Source organism: Homalodisca vitripennis, chromosome 2 (genome assembly GCF_021130785.1).
Source record: "Homalodisca vitripennis isolate AUS2020 chromosome 2, UT_GWSS_2.1, whole genome shotgun sequence".
Taxonomy (NCBI): domain Eukaryota; kingdom Metazoa; phylum Arthropoda; class Insecta; order Hemiptera; family Cicadellidae; genus Homalodisca; species Homalodisca vitripennis.
The window spans coordinates 109895553-109919925 of record NC_060208.1 but is presented as its reverse complement, the minus strand read 5'-3'; the positions used below and the strand labels follow the sequence as shown (position 1 = coordinate 109919925).

The 24373-nt window shown below is 33.9% G+C and overlaps 1 protein-coding gene across 5 annotated transcripts in view; it reads right to left on the bottom strand.

Moving 5' to 3' along the window:
• Positions 1–24373, bottom strand: part of LOC124354576 (spindle pole body component 110-like) — a 38695-nt gene that overhangs the window by 1046 nt on the left and 13276 nt on the right. For all 5 annotated transcript variants that reach the window (XM_046805139.1, XM_046805138.1, XM_046805141.1 and 2 more), the window contains 4 exons: positions 11300–11422; positions 8909–9173; positions 6498–6743; positions 1612–1754 (listed from right to left, as the gene is read on the bottom strand). In XM_046805139.1, coding sequence (XP_046661095.1) covers positions 1612–1754; positions 6498–6743; positions 8909–9173; positions 11300–11422 — 777 coding nt within the window. The remainder of the gene's footprint in view (positions 1–1611; positions 1755–6497; positions 6744–8908; positions 9174–11299; positions 11423–24373) is intronic.

The window sequence follows — 24373 nt, the reverse complement described above, 5'->3', positions numbered from 1 at the left end:
CATAATTCATTAATATGGTCGTCATGAAATATTAAATTTTATTACTTTTATTTATGTGTCTTAAGCAGCACAGAACAGAATTTTGTCTTCAACTGCTAGTAGAAAAAAATGAATTTGTAATTGGGTAATGGTAGTGTTACGAGGGGTATCCAAAAAGTAAGTTTCCATTAATTATGAAAAAGTTAAAAAGACTCAAAAAATAACTGAAACACATTTATTCAACTTTTTACATCATACCTTATTTTTCTACATAGTTACCATCCCTTTCTAAGCACTCTTGGTATCTAGGAAGTAGTTTTTTTATTCCAGCACCACAAAATTCACCCACCAAATTTTTAAGCCAAGTATCCACCTCATTTTGAAGGTCATCGCTGTTGGCAAATCACCGACCGCCAAGGTGTCTTTTCAGCTCCGGAAACAGATGAAAATCGCTAGACGCAAGATCTGGTGAGTATGGAGGATGACCAAAAACATCCCACTTAAATTTCCTCAAAAGTTCCATTGTTGCACGAGCAGCGTGTGGTCGGGCGTTATCTTGAATAAGCAGAACCGTGCGCGACAAAAGTCCGCGCCGTTTATTCTGTATTGCCCGCCGAAGTCTGGTGAGAACTTCACAATACCTTTCTGCATTTATGGTTTCGCCACGAGGAAGATAGTCAATCAATAACACTCCACGGCAGTCCCAAAAAACTGTAGCCATTACCTTTCCTGCCGACTCAAAAACTTTGGCTTTTTGAGGAGCTGCCTCTCCTTTTTTTTTGCCACACCATACTCTGGCGTTTGGTCTCTGGAGTTGAGTGGTGAATCCATGTTTCATCACCAGTGACTATTCTACTGAAAAGGTTTTCATCTTCATCGTCAAACAATCGCAAGAAAGACTGGGCAGCAGCCATTCGTTGTTGTTTATGGGCATTGCTCAATAAGCGAGGCACCCATCTTGCACACACTTTTGCAAGCTAAAGATCTTCTGTCATGATATTGTGCACAGATGACCGGCTAACTTCAACACTTGACGGCAGTTTATCCATAATTTCATCGAGAGTCACTCGCTTATCATTGTCAATAACTGCTCGTACAGCATTAATGACGTCAGGTTGCCGAGAATTGGCCGGTCGGCCACTACGCTCATCGTCATGAACATTTTCTCTTCCTTCCAAAAACATTGCACGCCAACGACGGACCATCTGAACGGACATAACATGTTCACCATACACTTGACACAACTGACGATGAATTTCAACGGCAGTTTCGTTTTTGGCGGTCAAGAAACGAATAACACTACGGACTTCGCAACTGGCGGCAGAACGCAGTGGAGTCTCCATGATGTTTGGGCAGCAACTGACTGAGAAGCGTGACAATGGGCCAGTGACCGGCGCACCTATTGCCAACCGAACCGTGCTACATATCCCCGCCCACAGCTGCACGCTGTGTTACGTACGCGTCTTTTTACAGAACAGGGAAACTTACTTTGTAATTGGATACCCCTCGTTATAATAAGCCAATATGTAAGGCTTCAGAAAATGTACATATTCTATATTCCACAGCTTGAAATCTTCACAGCCCATTCCTTAACCAATATTTTTTATAATTTCTAACTACCCTAAGCTCTACCTGTTGAGAGACTCTTAGCTGGTCTCTCAAAGTGATCAACTCCAAGTCGTACTGTCTGCGCATTGTTGAAGTCTCTTGCCCTGCACGTTTATCTGCCTCCCCATTCACTCGCTCCAGCTCAGCCTTCAGCCTCTTTATCTCTTCTGTACCGTTAAACATTCAGACTGTAAAGATTAGTCCACATGGTAAACAAACAAATCATATACATAATTAACACATTATGAATTATAGGCCTTGCTCACAACCTAAGAAATAAAACTGTTAAGGCCAGATTTATTTTTATTTATATTTTCCCAATTCCCTGATTTTAAATAAAGTAAATATTTTATAAAATTTAAAGGATAAAAAATCTTTTAGCCTCTTTGATGAACATCAGCTGAAACATCAAAGAAGGTTTAAAGGTTTCAAAAGTTTTATAATATTATCATTGGGTTGTATTGTAAAACATATAAATTATAATTATTTGTCCAAATTCTAAACAGTTCTGGGAAAATTATACAATTTTTCTCTTCCTTAACCCGCAGTTTAACACACCATTATCAAAATCTACAGGCATAGCCTTGATAGTGGAAGTATTTATGATGTAATATCATGGAGCCTTACAACATTTTTCAAACAGGAATAGACATATCAGGTACATATAATTTCAGTATCCATGGTTAACACCCCATTACTTACAGGCTTCAAACTGATATTACTTCAGAAGACTTTAGTAATTTTTTTATTGACTCAATAAAAAATATTAAAGTGAACACTTGTACAGTTATTAATAGTAGTTTAAATTCATTAAAAGCTAATTGTATTAATTCATTATTTTTATCGTACAAATCAATCAAGCCATCTGACACAATTGATGCAGCTAAAAGACTAAACAATTCAGATAGTAATGACATCTACAATATATCTAATAATCTGTTAAAGAGATTGATTTATACTTTTGTTGACCCACTGACACTTTGCTTCAATATGTGTATGAGTCAGAGTATTTTTCCAGAGCAACTGAAAGTGTTCCGAATTTGTACATCATCACAATTTGGTTTCAGAAGAGGTAAATCCATTATTGATGCCATTGACAAGTTAATACAAAATATACTGTCAACTTTTGAAAATAAGTCCTTTGCTCTGGGCACTATGACCTGAGTAAGGCCTTTGATTGTGTAGAACACAGTACTCTTTTAGCCAAATTGAAGCATTATGGAATTCATGGATGTGCCCTTGATTTTATAAAATCATACCTCATCAATACAACACAAAAATTATATATCAAAGGAAATTGGTCACAGGAAGTCAAAATGGAGTATGGTGTCCGTCAGGGATCAGTACTTGGACCCTTACATTTTATCATATATATCAACGACATAACATTGGCTGTTGATGCTAATACACTTCTCTACGCTGATGGCACAACTTTTTCAATAGTAGTAATAACCTGAATGAACTAAAGAAATTAACCAACACCACAATAAACAAAGCATCAATATGGTTTAAAGAAAACGGTTTTTTAATAAATGAAACTAAAACTCAAAACATTTTGTTTACTTTAAAATCAATTCCTGAAAATAATTTTAATCTTGAATCAAGTAGTGTAATCAAAATTTTAGGAATTCATAATGATAATAATCTTTCATGGGGACCTCACATTGATTTTCTGTCTACTAAATTATCTAGAATTATTTTTTTTATTGAGACGTCTATCTTGCTGCATAAGTGAAAATTATGTTCGGACTGCATATTTTGGATACTTTCAGTCAATTTTGAGATACGGATTAATACTGTGCGGAAATAGTGCTAGAGTTCAGGAAATACTGGTGGTTCAAAAGAAAGCTGTTAGAATTGTTGGTAAAGCTGAATATCTTGATCATTGTAAACCTGTTTTCATTAACCAAGGAATACTTACAATAGTTAATTTATATTTGTTTGACAATCTGTTTACATTTTAAATAATAAGGACAATAAACCATAAACAAACACATAGTTACAACACAAGAAACAGAAATAACATTTTAAATTAATATTGTCGACTGAGCAAATATTTAAATAGTCATGTTGTAATTGGCTTAAAAGTGCATAACAAATTGAAACATCTGATTGAAAAATACCCTGTTAAAATTTATAAAAATAAACTTTATGAATGGCTGTTAAAAAACCCTTTCCATAATATTGATGAGTTTTTTTTAATTAACAAAATAGACTTAATGATTGTTTTAAGATAAACTCATGATATAATCAGTGTTATTCTCAACTAGACAATTAATGTATTATATTATTATATATTTAATATTTTTGTATTATACTTATTAAATATTATTTAGAGACAATGCTATTTAGTCTATAGCTGGATTAGACTTTGTCAATGCATGTAACATGTTTTACGACAACAAATTTTTTATTATTATTATTAAGATACTGTTACACTTGAGAAGTATCAGCTAGTCATATCAATATATAATAATAATCAATAATATCAGCAACAAAGCTGTTTGTTAATCCCGCTTTGTGCAAGGGTATCTTTAAAGTAGTATTGCTCGCGTACTACTTTTTGTACGTAGATGGATTTCATTGAAAAAGTAACATTGGAATTGCTATAAAATTTATAAAATAGAGATAGCATCTTGTAAATGTTTTATAACTGATACAAAACAGCTGATACCTTCCAACTGACAAATTATTTGTTGCTCCTGGCTTATGCAAGCATATCCCTTTAAAGTTATCGTGTACACTTATGTGTTAATGGATTCCGTATAAGAAAGTGCTATTAGAACTGCTATAGTTACTTACTAAATAGAATGTATCTGGTAAATTTTTTATATCTATAATGGTGTTTTATTACTTATCTTGTGTTCGCTATTTTGTTAATATTAAAGAAAATCACACCATTATTTCTTTAAATTTTACTCTTTTTTGTTACTACCTAAGTGCAGAATGTGTACTTTTTTAAACCATTAAAATAACACCTTTCGCCATTTGGTGAAATATAACATGTATTGTGTACTTAATACTTATATAAATTCAATGGAATTGTTATTTGGGACTAATTACATATCAATTTAAGAAATGAATTTATCTAGTTTATATAATTTTACAATAAACATCAATATTTATTAAATACTAAGCCCTGACTTGAATTTATACAGTGATATTAATTAACTAATAACTATAGGCCAGATGTAAACAATTCACTATTAATAGGCCTATAAAGATGACATTACTAATGAAAAGATAATGCATATATCACCTAGGATCGGCAATGTAGACTCAAGACGAATTTCTAAAATTAAATTTAATGAAATTTACGTAGAATAATTGTAATGGAAACATTATGATAATATGGATTATACTTATTGATGAAGGAAAATATGACTACACTTGATATGTTAATAAATTTATATACAATATTCTAGCTCCAAGTGAGATTTTAAATTATTTCTTACAATGTCATTCACTTTCTCATAATAATTATGACAGAGAAAAGATACTGCTCAAATTGTACTCCGAGTTATTTATATGTATCAAAACATGCATCTCTAAGAGTGAGCGAAGTAGCTGTGAACCTTCCTGTTGCAGCACTCGCCGCTGTCTGACGTGAACCTGTGATTTCCACCGGCCTGGGCGGACTCTCCGCTAAGTTCCTCCCATTTCATTGGCTGCACATATACCCCTCCACTTGGGGGCGAGTCCACCAATATTCGAGGTTCACAGACAGACTCAGATTCAGACTTGGCGGACAAATCTCAATTCAGAGTTGGCGGATTGATGAATATTTATTCAGAGTTACCGGACTGCTCCTTAATAATTCGGAGCTGGCGGAACGATTCAGTTTCTGTCCTATTAGACGATTTAATTTTATCGACCTTACTGGACTGTAATTGCTTTCGAGCCAGCAGGATTCTGTGCTAACAGAATATCACATATTCGGACCTCACAGACCATATCTTATTTTGAAGCTGGCAGACTGTATGCATTAGAATTTGGGTTACAGGAATGTTTTTGCTTTCAAAGTTGACAGAAAGTCCTTTTTTTCGACCCTGGTGGATTATTTTCGGTGCTATCGGACTTGGTGGATTCGATCCTATTGGACCCACCCGGCATTTCTTAATAATACAAAAATTAAGACGACTGGTTAAGACCAATGGTAAAGAGGTTGAGTGTTTCTAATGCTACTCGAGTGACAGAAAGCAGCTGGTAGACATTACATCTATGAACAATGGAACACTACACACTAAACTTGATGTTCATTAATAAAGCTCACTGTCTATTGTCTATTGCAATTTACCCTACACAAATGCCTGTAAGATGTCAAATTTCAAAATTTTCGCAACCAGCATCTATTTTACCTTTTCAAACCCCACCTTTAACAGAAACAATCTTATATCGTACTGTAAACTATCAAAACTGTGTTGATTGTTGAGATTATAATTAAATAACAACAAAATTAGGTATGAAATTAATTATTATAAAACGTACTACACTTAACTCCTTCAATACACTTAACTCCGTGGGAGTGCCGATGGCCGAGTGGTCTAAGACGTTGGACTTTGAGTCTGAGTTAGCGATAACGCAGGTTCGAATCCTGTCTGTGACCGTTGGACTTTTTATCAGTACCATCGACCTTGTACTGTATCGACTCTCCCCCTTATTCTGTTTGATAAGATCCTCGCACAGGCCAGTGGCCCATGAGGACGGGCAGGATAAGGCATAAAAGGAGATCGGCTTCTCCTTAAAAAAAAAACCAGATTTTTGCCCTTTTGGTATAAGACCTCTCTACTAAATTTATTGTTAATGATAATTTCTTACTAGTATTATTTATATTTAAAATGTAACAGAAATGTGATATAGGCATATAAAATTGGAAATATAACACCATGGTGGAATGTAAGTTAACTAACCTGCCAAAGCATTCTGCTGAGCAATGGTGTCATCTCGGAGAACAATAACACTCTCAGCTAATGCCACAGCCTCCTCTACACGGTTGCGGTCACTAGCTGCATTACGCAGCAACTCTGCCATCCGTTCATGACACCGCTCCAATGCTGCCTGCAACTCGTCTCGCTGCCTCACTGCTGCCTCCACCTTATCATGTAACTGAGCCTCCACCTTGTCATGCTCATAGGCACGTGCAAATTTTCTTTTATCTGCATCATAAAACAGTCTTGATTCGTAATAAATTTTGTTAAACCTTTGTAGTATATGTTGAAATACAGAAAAATAGATAAGTATAAAGTATAACTATAATGTTGAAGTTTAAACTTAAATTGATATTCTATTGTAAACTTTATATTTGAAAATCATAACAATTTGTTACTTGTAGAACAACCCCATGAAAAAAGTTTGAAATATTGGTTGTTTTGATTTTTAAATATAATGACTATAAGTATAGATCGTCTCTGTCACACTGCTACAGAGCTGAGCTATGGGTCATCCGAGGAGAAATTCATTTCATATATAATATGTAGATTTTTTTGACCTAATTAGGTTTCTCAAGCCTATGCAAATATTGCAACAGATCGTAATTTAATATTGGTTTTCTATTAACAAATTAGGGAATAACACATTTTTAAATTGGTATGCATTAAATAAATGCTATGTTTTGAAACATAAAAATAAAAGGTAGTTAAAAATACAGTAAAGTGATTGAAAAGACAGGCCAAAAGGAGAGCCACCATATAAGGTCATGGTGACCAAGGTAGTATCTGACTGGTTAACAGAGACGTGAGAGAGTGAGGAGAGAATGCAGTTCTTTGTGCCGCTGTTCGCTGTTCAGTGATGGAGTGAACTGACCATGTGGTGATGTAGTCAGGACATACAGGGTCGTGAGTTACTGAATTAGATTGTTATTTTAAAGAACATAATACATTTAAAAATTTATTAACAGGAGATATTTTTACTTTGAATTATTTAAATGTTAACAATTATTTGAATTAAATTTGTGACTGAATGAACAATTATGAATTTCTTATACTGACCAGATAATCTTAGAAAGGAGTAGATTGTAATGGCCATAAGTATATACTTTTTGACTGAAAAAGGCTTCTAAGACCTAAGTATGTACATATTTACTTAATTGGGGCAATAAGACAAACTCAACTATGGCACTATTTTGGCAAGGGTATCTGCTTTTTGTTTCTATGAATGCCCTCATGGCCCAGCACCTAACAATGTAACTCTGTTCTTCTTTGCCAGTTCATCTAGAACATTCTTGCATCCCCAAACTGCTTTCGAGAAACGAGCAGGCGTCAAGTGCATTTAGTGCAGCCTGGCTATCAGAGAGGATATATACTATATTACTGATGTCAATTTCATGTGTGGACACGAATTTCTGTTAGTCATTGCCTTCATAATCGAACAAAAGACTTTATTTCAGCACAAAGACATTAGAAAGTGAGGAGATCAAAAATAAATACTCTTTGCTAATCTAATTTTTTTATTTAGCAGTTTGTAACTGTACCGTTCAACAAGTAGACAGTTTAAATTGCAGTATAAGTCAATTGTATTTACCTGTACAAGGGACTTTTATTCTCGAGTAATCAATATTTTTGCTTTAAATTTTAAGAATGTTCAAGCATAGATTGTATTAATGGTTTGGCATAAAATGTTTGCATAAATATATTCTGTAAATTAATTATATTTGGTCATAAAACAAGTATTTTTATTACAATAAAAAGCTTGCATATTAAAAAAAAATTGCAACATGCTTGAATTTATTTTTAAATATGAGAGTAGTAAAACTACGTTTACTTCACAATTTTTTCACACCACAGTAAAAAAGTGGCCAGGATCGAAAGAGTTAGTTAATGGTTAAAAATGATTAGCAAATGAATATAGATTACAAAGATGTAAGTAAAAGGTTTGACTTTGTAGACATGAAAAGTGGTTAACACATCAAATGAATGCTTCCTGCTACTCTACAGGCTTCTAATCACTAGGAAATATTTCCTGGCACTTGAAAGGAATTCACTTCAAAAAAAAAAAAAAAAAACTAAGCCATGATATTTATACAATTCATTTTCAGTAGTACCCATGAATGTAGCTTGTTCACGTGTTGTCTAAAAAGAAACAATATGATAAACATTTAGTAGAAAGAAAGAATAAAACAATATGTCTTACATACTATGAATACAGTCTCAACAACACTCAAAATTTATATAAATTAAGGTATTAACTTTTACATTCACCCAAAAATCATATCTTAAAAACTAGAGTTGTTATACAACACGGCAATAAATAAACTTAAAGATTTAAACATTTAAAAACAATATTAATTTTGTACTTATAGTAAGGACTTGTTACAAAAAGTTACCAATCTCATATGACTTGTCCAGCTCTATGTATTTAGCTTCTAGAGTCAAATAACCAGACTTTAACTCCTGTTCATGATTTCTTGATTCTTTCAATGCGTTGCTCAAAGAGAGGTTTTTCTCGGTCATAAGAGCCATCTGTGAAGTGACCTGCATCAACTGGTCCTCTAGCAACTGTGTTTTTACTGTCAGCTGATTATTTTCTGCCTTTAAACTCACCAATTTTGATTCCAACAGTTTTATTGCTTCAGTGTAGTCTTTTTGTACCTGAAACATAACACGATTAAACAATGTGAACAGCAAAAAGAAAATAATTGACATACAATATTTAAAACAATAATAAAATTAGACACACCCATAACCTCTAAATACACAAAAGGCCATTCATTTACCACAATGGCAAAGAATACACTTAAAATGAGTTACAGTTACCACTTTAATTATAGACTTTTTAGGGATGCTATATTCATTTTACACATTACTCATAAATACAAAGCAATTTCATAATTCTTGAAAAATTAAAAATAAAAGTCACTTTCAAGAAAAAATAAATTAAACACTTAATTGTAAATCGCAACACAACTAAATAAAGTTAGGGATAAAATGGCAAAGAGTTAGCGTCATCACAACTTACATTGTTTTTTTTTATCATGTTACAGATTTTATTCAAACCCACCACATTTTAGACTATTTAGCATATAAACCGTTACAGATTTTATTCAAACCCACCACATTTTAGACTATTTAGCATATAAACCAAGTGTTGAAAACATAAAAAATAATAATATCCCTTCCTGCAAAGATGAAATAAAGGTATATTTCACGAGTGACTGCCATCTCAAAATTTAATATGCTAAATTTAATATACATTTTTATTTTTGAAGCACACTTTAAAACACTGGTGGTAAGTTGACTGTAACGACTGGTATGATAACAAATAAATAAAATTTTTTTTAATGTAGGAAAATCACCATCTTAAATCTTTGAAACAAGGTTAAGCTCATGTTATGTGTTTTTTTTTAATGTGGTTTTAGTTTGGTTGCAATCAATGAAAAGTAATAAATATATAATTTAAACATATTTACTAGTAATAAATTAATATTTTTGTAATTCTTAAAACATTTTATGGCCACTATCTTGAAACCTTATGAAATATATAAAAAAAAACATACTGTAAATGGACTGAGGCCTTGGTGAGAGTTGTTTTATGAATATTCTTTTGTCCTCATGAATGTTCATATCAATTGCACTCACCAAATCTTTAGTGGTCATAGATATGGTTCAACTTAACATTCTTCCTCATCAACATTTTCATAACCATTACTATTTAACTCTCTGACTGATTTTCACACTATATTCCTTTGCCTATTACATTCTTACCATTAACTTTACAAAGCTGATGAACGTTTGAAGCCGACATGTTCATAAACTTTATTACTGATTTAGCGAATATCGTACAAGCAGCAAGAGAAGAAACAATCTTGAAAATTTTAAAGATGCACAGTGAAGCATAAAGGTTTGCTACAGAACTTCAAATGATGTGTGCTTCTTCCAAGGGATGCTGGAAGATGGTGAATATACTCACTGCAGCACTCGCCTGATCTACAAGAGTAATGAGACAAACACCTCTCATGTACTATAAAAATATTAACTGTAATAATTTTTTTGGGAAAAGTATAGCCTATTAGTTATAAAATAGTTTTTAGGATTAGTACATTATCCACATAAACATTTATGCACCTGTCGTAAAAAACACTAAACCAAATAAAATGTTGTATTTCTCTTACTTTTGCAGTCCAAAATGTAGTCTGTACATTTCTTAAACTCTTTATACCTTTACTTCCCTAAGGTTTAAATACAATATTTATAAACAGGTGTATAACCCCACACACAATTAAGTTTCATTAGTTTTTAGGAACCACAAATCATGGCAACCTTCTTCACACAGTGGAACTTTTCGTTACCTCATTTTTGTAACAAAACTTTACAAAGAATGTGGCCAAACAGAACAAACTATGTGCAATGTGTTTGGTTGTGAACCAATTCATCATGTGCTAGCGTAATGTCACCAGCTAATGTTCCAACTCTTGTCCTGTTAATTTTGTTTAATCATAATTAATTACAATGTTCACAAAGTAACATTATTAAAACAATATGGGATGTGATTTAAAAAATAATTAATGGCAAATTGTTGTATGGCACAGAGTTGGACAATAATGTCCATTTTTACACCCCTTGCATTTACAGCATGATTTTAAGGCACAAAAATCATATTAAAAAATCATTTATAAACACTATACTATTTTTACGTAAAAACTGGAAACAAAACTCCACAAATGGCATGTAATGGATCAAAACAGCAAAATAATATGAAGTGGGCAAGAATAACTCACATCATTAAGTCTGTTGTGAGCCACTGTCAACTGGTGTCCAGACTGATACTGCTGCAATTGTTCTTGCAAAGTGTCTACCTCTCTCAAGCTGGCCTTCCACATCGCCTCTACTGTTCTTTTCTCCTGCACAATACAGTCAAGTTACAGAGTTTGATTTCTAGACATAGTCTCTATGAACTGAATAAGTATTAAAATACTTCTTACTTTTTTAAAAACTTGGATGCTATTGGTGCATTTTCTTATTATGTTTTATTCAGCAATCATTGTTGTATTTAATTGAATTTTCAGCTTGTTCTGCTTTTTGTATTTCTTTAACTATTAGAGTAGTGTGGCCACTTTCTAAAGTGATACTGCAACATTTCATGAATAATTTGTTTAATTAACTGAATAACTCAAAAGGTTAAATGTATGGATGTTGATACTTTATAAAACTGTAATACCATAGCAAAACTGATAAAACCGCTTAATCATTTACACATAATATACACTATCATACCTCCATACTCAAACATTGTGTTGTCCAAAAGAACTAATTTAGTAGATTATGTGTCAAGTGGTCATTGAATAATGGCAGTTTTATAGACATGATACATAAACTTTATACAATATAGATAGTAGGCTACTAATGAATATTAAAGTCTGCTTCTATAATTTTTGCTGGTATGTGTCTTTGTTTCTTGCATAGATATATACGTATGTTAACTGTAAAAAGGTTTCTTATTCTTAATTTCAATTAAAAATTTTTGCTAAAAATTGTTTATAAAAAGAAATTTCATCTTGTGATAATGTGTACAAGACAAACTGATTGCAGTTTTCAATGAGGTGTTATGTTTTAGCTACATATTCAAAATTAAAAAAAAAAAAATTATTAGAATCATTATGGATTACATTACATTGAAACCTGCAGATCTCTATTTATATTTTCAAAGATACTGAAAGTCTATGGCTTTTTTTAAACATACTCAGGATTGAAAGCTTTTACTTCCACAATGAAGAAATCATTTTAAATAATAAAGATATCTGTAATATCAGAGAGAATGTTATTGCTACACCAAAACAACATAGTACTAAATTATTTGAAAATTTCTGAATTATTCATATAATATAAATTTAAACAACCAGCAAGTACAGTACAAGTACGAGGGTCATTACACAAGACACGTGGCAGGTTAGCAATGTGCATGGTAGTCAATTGTGCATCTTCCCCGCTACAACATTTGTCAGTGCCGAGTTCAAGTAGCTAGTTTGCTCAGAGCTGCAGTTACATAAACAAGTCAATGGCCACCTCTATTGATTCTCCTGCCACATGTAAACTGAGAAGTGTTATTCGTTTCCTGCAAGTAGAATGGAATAGTGAAGCAAAAATCCCCCCAAAATTCCACATAACTAGTCACCTAACATTTTCAACACGTTCAGAGATTTTTTGCACTGCTTAAGTTTGTTTTAGATGGTTTATTCATATTAGACGATAGTTGAACTGAAGTTTCAAGAATTGTGCATAGAGGAATATGATTACCATAAAGGGTTGCAAGGGCATATTATGGTTCCTTAATTAGGAAAAGTAAGTTTTTTTATAAGAGTTGATCGATACTTTGCACACAAAATTATTTCCAAATTACACACACAATTATTAGGCTACTTGTAGAGCTAGCCAACACAAATATTTGAATTATTACAAATTTTCAGCTAATAATGAATTATGAATGAATTAATGAATTATCAGTTCTTATCAGTCAGCCGATGCGTTCACATCGCTTATCAGCTCTCTCTTCTTAGGCTAAGTAGTTTGTTTTAGCCTGCCGCCTGGCTGTCCTTACCTGTTTGCGAGTTACTCTGTTGAGTAACTAGGCTCTTATAGATCATGTTTGTAGAGAGCATGTGCTTTTTGTGCTTCCCTGTATGTTACAAATATCAGTGGTAATATATAGTTGTTTAAGAAATTTTTTGATAGGTAAGTGAAGAGATAAATGTTATCTATATGAATGAGTAAATCGTTGGGTGTGAAAAACTGTTATCAAAGAAGTAAACTAAAACTAAAGATATAAAACTTTTTGAGAATTCAGGAATGAAGTGATTAGGTCCAGTTGAGATCAGATAAGAAGGGACTAGATCAGGGTGCAAGTTTCTGACCTTTGTACCAGCAGATAACAGCAAGCTGCTCTGAAGGATATAATAACAATTCAATGTTTATAAACATTGCTATCACTGTTTCTTCTTTCCCACTACTAGATCATATATAAGCCTCTTATAAAGTATTATTTGCATAGAGGTAGCTTTATTAGAAAAAATCTAACATGGCGCCTAGTAGGAACAGTAGTAAATGTAATGAGTGTTCTAAATACGTTACAAATAAAACTGGTGGCATTCAGTGCCAAGGAAATTGTGGTTTTTGGTTTCATTTTGAGTGTGCCGGTAAATCTAAAAGTGAATATCGCTTTAATACTGGTGAAAAATCAAACTTTACTTGTAGTAAGTGTGACAAGGACCCTGAAGAGGTTATAGCAGTAACTGAGAGTAAGGCTTGCCATATAGGAAATAGTGACAATGACGATTGTAGTCAGTGTAGTCTCCATATTAAAATCTTAACAGATCAAATTTATGAAATTTCTAAAAATCAGTGTGATATGAGAAATCAATTAACGCAACTTCAAAATGAGAATGCGATCCTAATTGAAAAGCTCAATGAGGCAGGTATATTAGAGGAAGCACTTGTAACCTTTGAAAGAAACCAGGTCTCATGCGCTGACAAATTAAAACAAAATATACATTCCCAGTCTATGAGTCTTAATGACTCAATTGGGTCTAACCTATCAAATGGTAGACTTAGGCCTGACAACAGCCTAGTTTTGACTTCTGCAGTTTCCAATCTTCCTTCTGATGGTAACAATGGAAGTGAAGGTGACTGTCAAATTCCCAAGACAACTGCAGTACATTTGATGTCAGATAGTAAATTTACCAAGAGATCGGTGAACAAAAAATCTACTACAAAAAAGAAGTCAACCCCTCAGCAGAAACCTGCCTCCTCCGCACTGGTTTTGGAAGGAAAAAAATCTCGGTTCAGCTCAGAGACTGGTTCGACTGATGTTAAAGGCAAACCACGGCAAAATGAAATGGACAGTGCTGGATTTGTTGAGGTTAGGTACAAAAAGCGAAAACAACCTAGACTATCTGGTTTCATCATTGGGAGAGCAAACAGTGACGATAAACTGAAGGTGGTTGATAAGCTTAGATATCTGTTTGTTTCAAGAATAGCGGAACAAGTGGACAGTGACTCATTGAAACAATATATTAACAAGCAAGTGGAGGGTAATTTCGAAATAACAAAGTTGAGAAGTAAGCGGCCTGGCTACAGCTCTTATAAGGTAGGTGTGCCTATATCTCTGTGGGAGAAGATCTTCTCTCCTGACTTCTGGCCTTCGGGAGCCTTTGTGAATCGATTTCGATACAACCGTAAAAACTTTTCTTCTGGAAGTGACTTCTCGCATTCTTTTTTGGAACAAGGCGATCAAACAGATCCAAGGAGCTAAACTTGGGTCTTAATACAAATGTGTCTCAGTGTAGTGAGGCTGGGCCTAGTTCGCCCAATCCCATCAAGTGGCATTCTGATAAATCTGGGTCGTCCGATCTTAGGCCTAACTTTAAGTTGCTGTTTTGGAACGTGCAAAGCATAACTAATAAACTTTTAAACATTGAATTACTAAATTGCCAATACAATTGTGATGTATTGTGTATTGCTGAACATTGGTTGTCCAAATCCGATATTAAGAACTTAGGAGTGCCAGGATATGTTATGGCGGATTGTTTTGCCAGAGAAAAACATTCCCATGGGGGTGTACTAATTTGCGTCAAGGAGGGATCTGAATTTGTTCTTCTAGATAAAATTGCTTGTCTCTCAGAAGAGATTACTTTTGAGTTAGCGGCGATTTTGCTGCCTGCCTGGAAGACTATAGTGGTAGCTTTCTACAGGTCTCCAGCCGGAAATTTAAATCTATTCCATGAGAAATTGAGTGAAATGTTTTCTATCTTGTGTGGCAATAAATTTAATCTAATTATTGTTGGTGACTTCAATGTGGACTTTCTCAAGCAAAGTGGTGATACCAAAGAGCTGCTAAACTTGTTTGATAGTTTTGGACTTAACACTACTGTTTATGAGGTAACAAGACCTGGCATAAATGATAACACGGGTAGCTGCATCGACAATCTGCTTACGACTGTGCATCAAGATAGGGGACAATCCTCTGTTATTCATACTGCTGTCTCAGATCATTGTGCTCTCTTTTTTGAGGCTAAATTGGAACATGAAACATCAGAGGCTGTCACTAAGATATCCATCTCTAGGCCTATGTCTGATCGTGGTACATCACAGTTTCTATCTTATCTTGCTCTGGTTAATTGGAATGAAATTTACAGTATGGATTCAGATGTAAATTGTAAGTTTAAGTTATTTTTAGATAATTTTCTGTGGGCTCTAAATAGTTCTATGCCTCTTAAAAGAAAACCAATTAAAACTAGGCGTAAAGATGTTTCCTGGTACCATGATGGCCTAACTCAAATCAAGTTAGAGTTAGACAGACTTTATTTCATAATAAAGAACACAAGATCTGAGCTAAACTTAGAAATAAGAAGTAATTACAAAAAACTAAAAATAGTCTATAGGAATGAGATAAAGAAGGCTAAACTTAATTTTAATAATGGCCTAATTGACAAAGCAAAAAATAAAAGCAAGGCTGCTTGGAAGATAATAAACCAATCAGCTAGATTAAATAGCCAGTCTAGGCCTATAGGTTCATCTATCAAAATAAATCCAAATAGTTTTAATGAATTTTTTGTAAACTCAGTTTCCGAGACTTGTGACGGGATACCACCTAGCAATAATGACTACTCCTTCTATTTAAATAACTACTCTGTTTCATGGCTCCCAGCTGACAATTTTAGTTTTAAAGTTTTTAAAGTGGAAGAAGTCTATGCTGCTATCATTAGTTTAAGTAATAGTTCTTGTCTTGACTGTTTTGGTGTTAATGCCCCTATTTTAAAATTAGCTGCTAGTTTTGTTTGTGAGGTTTTAACTTTTTTGTTTAATGAATGTATAATGTTAGGTATTTTCCCTGATGTTTTAAATACCAACAAAGTAATTCCTGTGCATAAGAAGGGTCCCAAGGATCAAGTGTGTAATTATAGGCCTATATCGATTGTTTCAATTGTGTCAAAGGTCTTGGAACGGCTAGTGAAATGAAATTATTAGTTCATTATCTTGAAACCTATAATTTGCTTAGCAGCTGTCAGTTTGGTTTTCGGGCCAAGCGCAGCACTGTTGGTGCAGTCCAATCTCTTATTAATGATTGTTATGAGGGCCTGGAATCGAAAAATTTAGTAAATTTTAGGTCTTATGACCTTTCCAAGGCCTTTGACACAGTAAATCATGCCATTTTAGTAAATAAGCTTAAGTTTTATGGTTTTAGTAATACTGTTGTAAATTTCTTTGTTTCTTACCTTACAAATAGGTTCCAATATGTTTATTTCAATGGCTCTTTGTCTGATACACGTCTTGTTCAGTTAGGTGTTCCCCAAGGTTCAATTTTGGGGCCTACTTTATTTATTATTTATGTAAATGACCTGCCCTCTAATCTTAATGACAACCGTGTAAGCACCTACATGTTTGCTGATGATCTGGGCCTCAAAGTCTGTACAGAATCAGTTGATGATTGTAGGGAGATGCTTAGTATTAAAACTTCAATTGTAAACGACTGGTGTGCAGCCAACAAATTGTGTCTAAATGAAAATAAAATCCAGGATTTACAACTCACCTTGTCTTGTAGGTCAAGTGATAATGATGACTTGAGTCTTAAATTTTTAGGTGTCTATTTGCAGTCAAACCTAAAGTGGCAAACTCACATTGATTATGTGGCTGCTCAGACTGCAAGGGGCATCTTTTTGATTAGGGCTCTAAATGGAGTAATTTCTATTGATCACATGCTGTGTGTATATTATGCTTATATAAATAGTTTTTTGACCTATGGAGTTGCTTTGTGGGGCCATTCTCATTTAGCAAATAAGCTGTTTGTACTTCAGAAGAAGGCAATTAGGATAATTGGCAATGTACATAGTAGAGAACATTGTAAACCTCTTTTTGTAAATTTTAATATTTTGACCCTGCCGTCCATCTATGTTTTAAATGTATTGTTGTATGTTAAAGATAATTTATTTATACTTAGCAACCAAAGAGATGTACATAATCATTTTACACGCAATAGAAATAACTTAATAACTCCTAGATGTAACTATACTAGTACTCAATGCAGCTTTCAATACCAGGGTATCAAGCTTTTCAATGCTCTACCCATGCAAGTAAAGATCATGAGCAGGACTAATTTCAAAAATACCATAAAATGTTGGTTGTTAAAATCTGCTATTTACAGTGTCGATGAGTTTTTTCTTGTAGTGCAAAATCTCACAAGCTAGTTTAATGTATCATTATTGACGTTGTTATATACATTCTTTGTATCCTGACAATAAATGCTTTGATTTGATTTGATTTGAGTTGTTGTGCTGATTGAAATCAGTTATAGCTGTGTACGAAAATATTTCACTTATTTTATTCGTCAGTAGATTTATAACTGTGTTACTCCTGCTAACTTATTTTGACGAGAACATGGTTGAAAAGTGCAGTAAGTGTTGTGAGGATATCAGCGCAACTGCTAAGGATGGTATAAAGTGTTCAGACTGTACTACTGTATGTCATCTCAAGTGTGTAGGAGTTGTGACGCGCAACAAGAAATGGAAGTGTGAAAGTTGTGCGGTTGAGTGTGCATCTAACAGCAGCAAGACAAGCGAGACCGGGACTGCCAGTTCAACTATACTGGACGCTATAGCGGCTTTCAGGAAGGAAAATAACGACAAGTGGGACAGTAACAATATTAAGTTAGACGAAGTGCAAGCAGAGGTTAAAAGTGTTAAGTCAGACATTAGCTCTTTAAAAGCTGAATTTTTAGAAGTCAAGGCTCAGTGTAGGGAAGCTGGTGAAAATATTGACACTCTAAGAAGTGAGAAGAAGAAACTGACTGTGAAGAGCTCGCTACCGTGAAGCAACAAGTGCTTGACTTAGAGCAGCATACTAGGAAGAACAATCTTTTGATCTCCGGTGTACCAGTGACACCTAGGGAAAACTTGTACGACATTCTAGGTAGTATCGCACAACTACTTAATGTGAGCTGCAGGGACGTGGACATCTCTACTGTACATCGACTCCAGGGCAGGAAAGGGGACCGAGGACCACCGTCCATTGTAGTGTGCTTTATCTCACGAGATGTGAAAACGTCCTGGCTATCGGCGAGGAGAAAGAAGGGTTCTATGACGGCACAAGAGCTAGTAAGTTCCTTCCCCAACACCCCAATCTACCTCAATGAACATCTGACGCCTCAGTCAAGAGCCATCTTCAATGGAGCCAGAGCTCTCATCAAGCAAGGGAAACTGTCTACTGTCTGGACTTCCGACAGCAAGGTGATGGCAAAGCTGACACCTGATCATCGCCCCTTCCGTGTCAGGGACCTCCAGCATGTCGCCCAGCTAGAACAGTCAACAGCAGCCCAACATCTAGTACCGAATGTCTCACCACCTCCCGCTCTTGCCTCTGGCCTAGATCTTCTTCATGGACTTGATGCGGTAAATAGTTAAATTTTTATAGTTACTCTTCTTTTCTTCATATAATTGTACAAACCATTTAAAAGTATTTTGTATGTATTTTGGTTATTTAGGTCTGTGTTATACAGTTTTTTTTTTTTAGTTAATATGGTTAGTTACTGTAGGAAAATTAATTATTATAATATAATCTGTATATATATATATATTATATACAGTTGCATAAACAATATGCTAGGAATTGTACATGAGCCTTGCGTTTGTTAATATTGTAAATAACCACTAAGTGTTTTTAAAAAAACCCTTATTAAACTACACCGTTATTTAAATCTACATAAGTATGAGTGCGTGTTAAAAAGATCTACACTAAAAATTTCGTGGTTTAGAATTTTAATTATGTAGTTGAAAATGTAGGTACATAGTACTACTTACATAGTTACTATAAGTAAAAATTTGACCAGCAATAGACTGGACATTATGAAAACAAGCTAAAATGTTTACTTACATTAAGGCATAACTTTGGAATTAAAAATGATAGTTTGTTTCAACGTAAGATATTCTAAATAAATATTCTATTATGACTATTTTTATAGGATGTATAAATGGCTCTAATGTCAGCTTTTAATTAAAATTTGTCATCATTAAATTTAGATTTAGATATTATTTTAAAGGATAGTTAATCGGTTTATATAAAATGAATATTAACATGTGTTTTTTTTCATTAATGATATCTTGTTTACTGTGCAGAATGATGCTCAAGCTACATAATAGCTAGTACAGATTACAACCCAGTAATGTTAGGCGTTGTTTGTAAACATAGTTATTGTTAGCAGTTTACTGTGCAGAATGATGCTCAAGCTACATAATAGCTAGTACAGATTACAACCCAGTAATGTTAGGTGTTGTTTGTAAACATAGTTATTGTTAGCAGTTTACTGTGCAGAATGATGCTCAAGCTACATAATAGCTAGTACAGATTACAACCCAGTAATGTTAGGCGTTGTTTGTAAACATAGTTATTGTTAGCAGTTTACTGTGCAGAATGATGCTCAAGCTACATAATAGCTAGTACAGATTACAACCCAGTAATGTTAGGCGTTGTTTGTAAACATAGTTATTGTTAGCAGTTTACTGTGCAGAATGATGCTCAAGCTACATAATAGCTAGTACAGATTACAACCCAGTAATGTTAGGCGTTGTTTGTAAACATAGTTATTGTTAGCAGTTTACTGTGCAGAATGATGCTCAAGCTACATAATAGCTAGTACAGATTACAACCCAGTAATGTTAGGTGTTGTTTGTAAACATAGTTATTGTTAGCAGTTTACTGTGCAGAATGATGCTCAAGCTACATAATAGCTAGTACAGATTACAACCCAGTAATGTTAGGTGTTGTTTGTAAACATAGTTATTGTTAGCAGTTTACTGTGCAGAATGATGCTCAAGCTACATAATAGCTAGTACAGATTACAACCCAGTAATGTTAGGTGTTGTTTGTAAACATAGTTTGTTATTGTTAGCAGTTTACTGTGCAGAATGATGCTCAAGCTACATAATAGCTAGTACAGATTACAACCCAGTAATGTTAGGCGTTGTTTGTAAACATAGTTATTGTTAGCAGTTTACTGTGCAGAATGATGCTCAAGCTACATAATAGCTAGTACAGATTACAACCCAGTAATGTTAGGCGTTGTTTGTAAACATAGTTATTGTTAGCAGTTTACTGTGCAGAATGATGCTCAAGCTACATAATAGCTAGTACAGATTATAACCCAGTAATGTTAGGCGTTGTTTGTAAACATAGTTATTGTTAGCAGTTTACTGTGCAGAATGATGCTCAAGCTAAATAATAGCTAGTACAGATTACAACCCAGTAATGTTAGGCGTTGTTTGTAAACATAGTTATTGTTAGCAGTTTACTGTGCAGAATGATGCTCAAGCTACATAATAGCTAGTACAGATTACAACCCAGTAATGTTAGGCGTTGTTTGTAAACATAGTTATTGTTAGCAGTTTACTGTGCAGAATGATGCTCAAGCTACATAATAGCTAGTACAGATTACAACCCAGTAATGTTAGGTGTTGTTTGTAAACATAGTTATTGTTAGCAGTTTACTGTGCAGAATGATGCTCAAGCTACATAATAGCTAGTACAGATTACAACCCAGTAATGTTAGGCGTTGTTTGTAAACATAGTTATTGTTAGCAGTTTACTGTGCAGAATGATGCTCAAGCTACATAATAGCTAGTACAGATTACAACCCAGTAATGTTAGGCGTTGTTTGTAAACATAGTTATTGTTAGCAGTTTACTGTGCAGAATGATGCTCAAGCTACATAATAGCTAGTACAGATTACAACCCAGTAATGTTAGGCGTTGTTTGTAAACATAGTTATTGTTAGCAGTTTACTGTGCAGAATGATGCTCAAGCTACATAATAGCTAGTACAGATTACAACCCAGTAATGTTAGGCGTTGTTTGTAAACATAGTTATTGTTAGCAGTTTACTGTGCAGAATGATGCTCAAGCTACATAATAGCTAGTACAGATTACAACCCAGTAATGTTAGGTGTTGTTTGTAAACATAGTTATTGTTAGCAGTTTACTGTGCAGAATGATGCTCAAGCTACAATAGCTACACAGATTACAACCCAGTAATGTTAGGCGTTGTTTGTAAACATAGTTATTGTTAGCATTTTACTGTGCAGAATGATGCTCAAGCTACATAATAGCTAGTACAGATTAAAACCCAGTAATGTTAGGTGTTGTTTGTAAACATAGTTATTGTTAGCAGTTTACTGTGCAGAATGATGCTCAAGCTAAATAATAGCTAGTACAGATTACAACCCAGTAATGTTAGGTGTTGTTTGTAAACATAGTTATTGTTAGCAGTTTACTGTGCAGAATGATGCTCAAGCTAAATAATAGCTAGTACAGATTACAACCCAGTAATGTTAGGTGTTGTTTGTAAACATAGTTATTGTTAGCAGTTTACTGTGCAGAATGATGCTCAAGCTAAATAATAGCTAGTACAGATTTACAACCCAGTAATGTTAGGTGTTGTTTGTAAACATAGTTATTGTTAGCAGTTTACTGTGCAGAATGATGCTCAAGCTACATAATAGCTAGTACAGATTACAACCCAGTAATGTTAGGTGTTGTTTGTAAACATAGTTATTGTTAGCAGTTTACTGTGCAGAATGATGCTCAAGCTACATAATAGCTAGTACAGATTACAACCCAGTAATGTTAGGTGTTGTTTGTAAACATAGTTATTGTTAGCAGTTTACTGTGCAGAATGATGCTCAAGCTACATAATAGCTAGTACAGATTACAACCCAGTAATGTTAGGCGTTGTTTGTAAACATAGTTATTGTTAGCAGTTTACTGTGCAGAATGATGCTCAAGCTACATAATAGCTAGTACAGATTACAACCCAGTAATGTTAGGCGTTGTTTGTAAACATAGTTATTGTTAGCAGTTTACTGTGCAGAATGATGCTCAAGCTACATAATAGCTAGTACAGATTACAACCCAGTAATGTTAGGCGTTGTTTGTAAACATAGTTATTGTTAGCAGTTTACTGTGCAGAATGATGCTCAAGCTACATAATAGCTAGTACAGATTATAACCCAGTAATGTTAGGCGTTGTTTGTAAACATAGTTATTGTTAGCAGTTTACTGTGCAGAATGATGCTCAAGCTACATAATAGCTAGTACAGATTACAACCCAGTAATGTTAGGCGTTGTTTGTAAACATAGTTATTGTTAGCAGTTTACTGTGCAGAATGATGCTCAAGCTACATAATAGCTAGTACAGATTATAACCCAGTAATGTTAGGCGTTGTTTGTAAACATAGTTATTGTTAGCAGTTTACTGTGCAGAATGATGCTCAAGCTACATAATAGCTAGTACAGATTACAACCCAGTAATGTTAGGCGTTGTTTGTAAACATAGTTATTGTTAGCAGTTTACTGTGCAGAATGATGCTCAAGCTACATAATAGCTAGTACAGATTACAACCCAGTAATGTTAGGCGTTGTTTGTAAACATAGTTATTGTTAGCAGTTTACTGTGCAGAATGATGCTCAAGCTACATAATAGCTAGTACAGATTACAACCCAGTAAATGTTAGGCGTTGTTTGTAAACATAGTTATTGTTAGCAGTTTATTCGAGTATGGAGTATCGTAATAAAGCCTACAATTTATGATAAATAGATTATTCTTAATCAAAATTTAAATTCGCATTATTTTTAAGCTAGTTTAGTCTCTTTATGTATATGAAATTATTTGTATATAGGCTTTCAATCGAGCTTATAAATTGTAAAATTACATATTGCTGTTGGTCCTTAAGTCTATGTAACCTACGTACCTAAATGTATACATATATATTAAAATCTCACTAACCCATTAATGAGTCATTTTTCATGGTAATAAATTAACTTTAGTAAAGTAAAAATTTGTAACATTTGTTTTGTATTTTAGCTCATTGTATAAGCCAGGCGGCTAGCTATTAAGTTATTATTTTTTTAATGTTTGAAAGGGATGAGATTGAGTTTTAAGATACTCCCATTATTTCATGTTTTAATTGCAATAATGACAATGAGTATGGTAATTTTTTTGGTGTAAATAGTTGTCTGACAAACAAGAATAATAAATTTTACATAGTTCATCAAAACATTCGAAGTTATAATAAAAATTTTGATGAACTTTTAGTAGTTTTAGACAATTTTCCAGTTAAGTTTAATTGTATTATTTTAACTGAGGCTTGGCTAACAAATGATTGCGATCTCATGCATATTGAGGGCTTTAACTCGTTTCGATCGTACAATAGTCTTAATCAGTGCGATGGCCTGGTTGTCTACATTGATATCTCCTTATCAGTGTCCTGTAGTCAGCTGTTGTTGGGCAGTGTGGCCAATGCTTTGTCATTGACTTTTAACTGGGCTGGTTTTGATTGTCATTTACTCGCTGTTTATCGTAGCCCCAGTTCTAATTTGCCAATATTTATTGACACAATGAACGTATTCTGCAACGAGTCTATGAGCGGTAATGGGTTACGTATTGTGGCAGGGGATATTAATTGCGACATCCTAGACGTGGCTTTAAATTCTGTAGAGCAACGTTACTTAGAAGTTTTGAGTGAGGCTGGTTTTGTATCTTGTATCGACAAGGTAACAAGATCTGAGAGTAACACCTGCTTAGAACATTATTTTATTAAACTACCAAAAACACTTAATGTTTCTGCCGCGGTGTATGATGCAGCTATAACGGATCACAGTGCAATTTTTCTAAATATAGAATCATCTTGTAGTAAAAATAAAACAATTGAAACCCAAAATTTCTTTGTTAAAACCGATTGGGTTGAAATCAATAACTCAGTTAAATCTCAAGATTGGTCTATGGCTATTAACTGTAACGACGTGGACCTATCAACA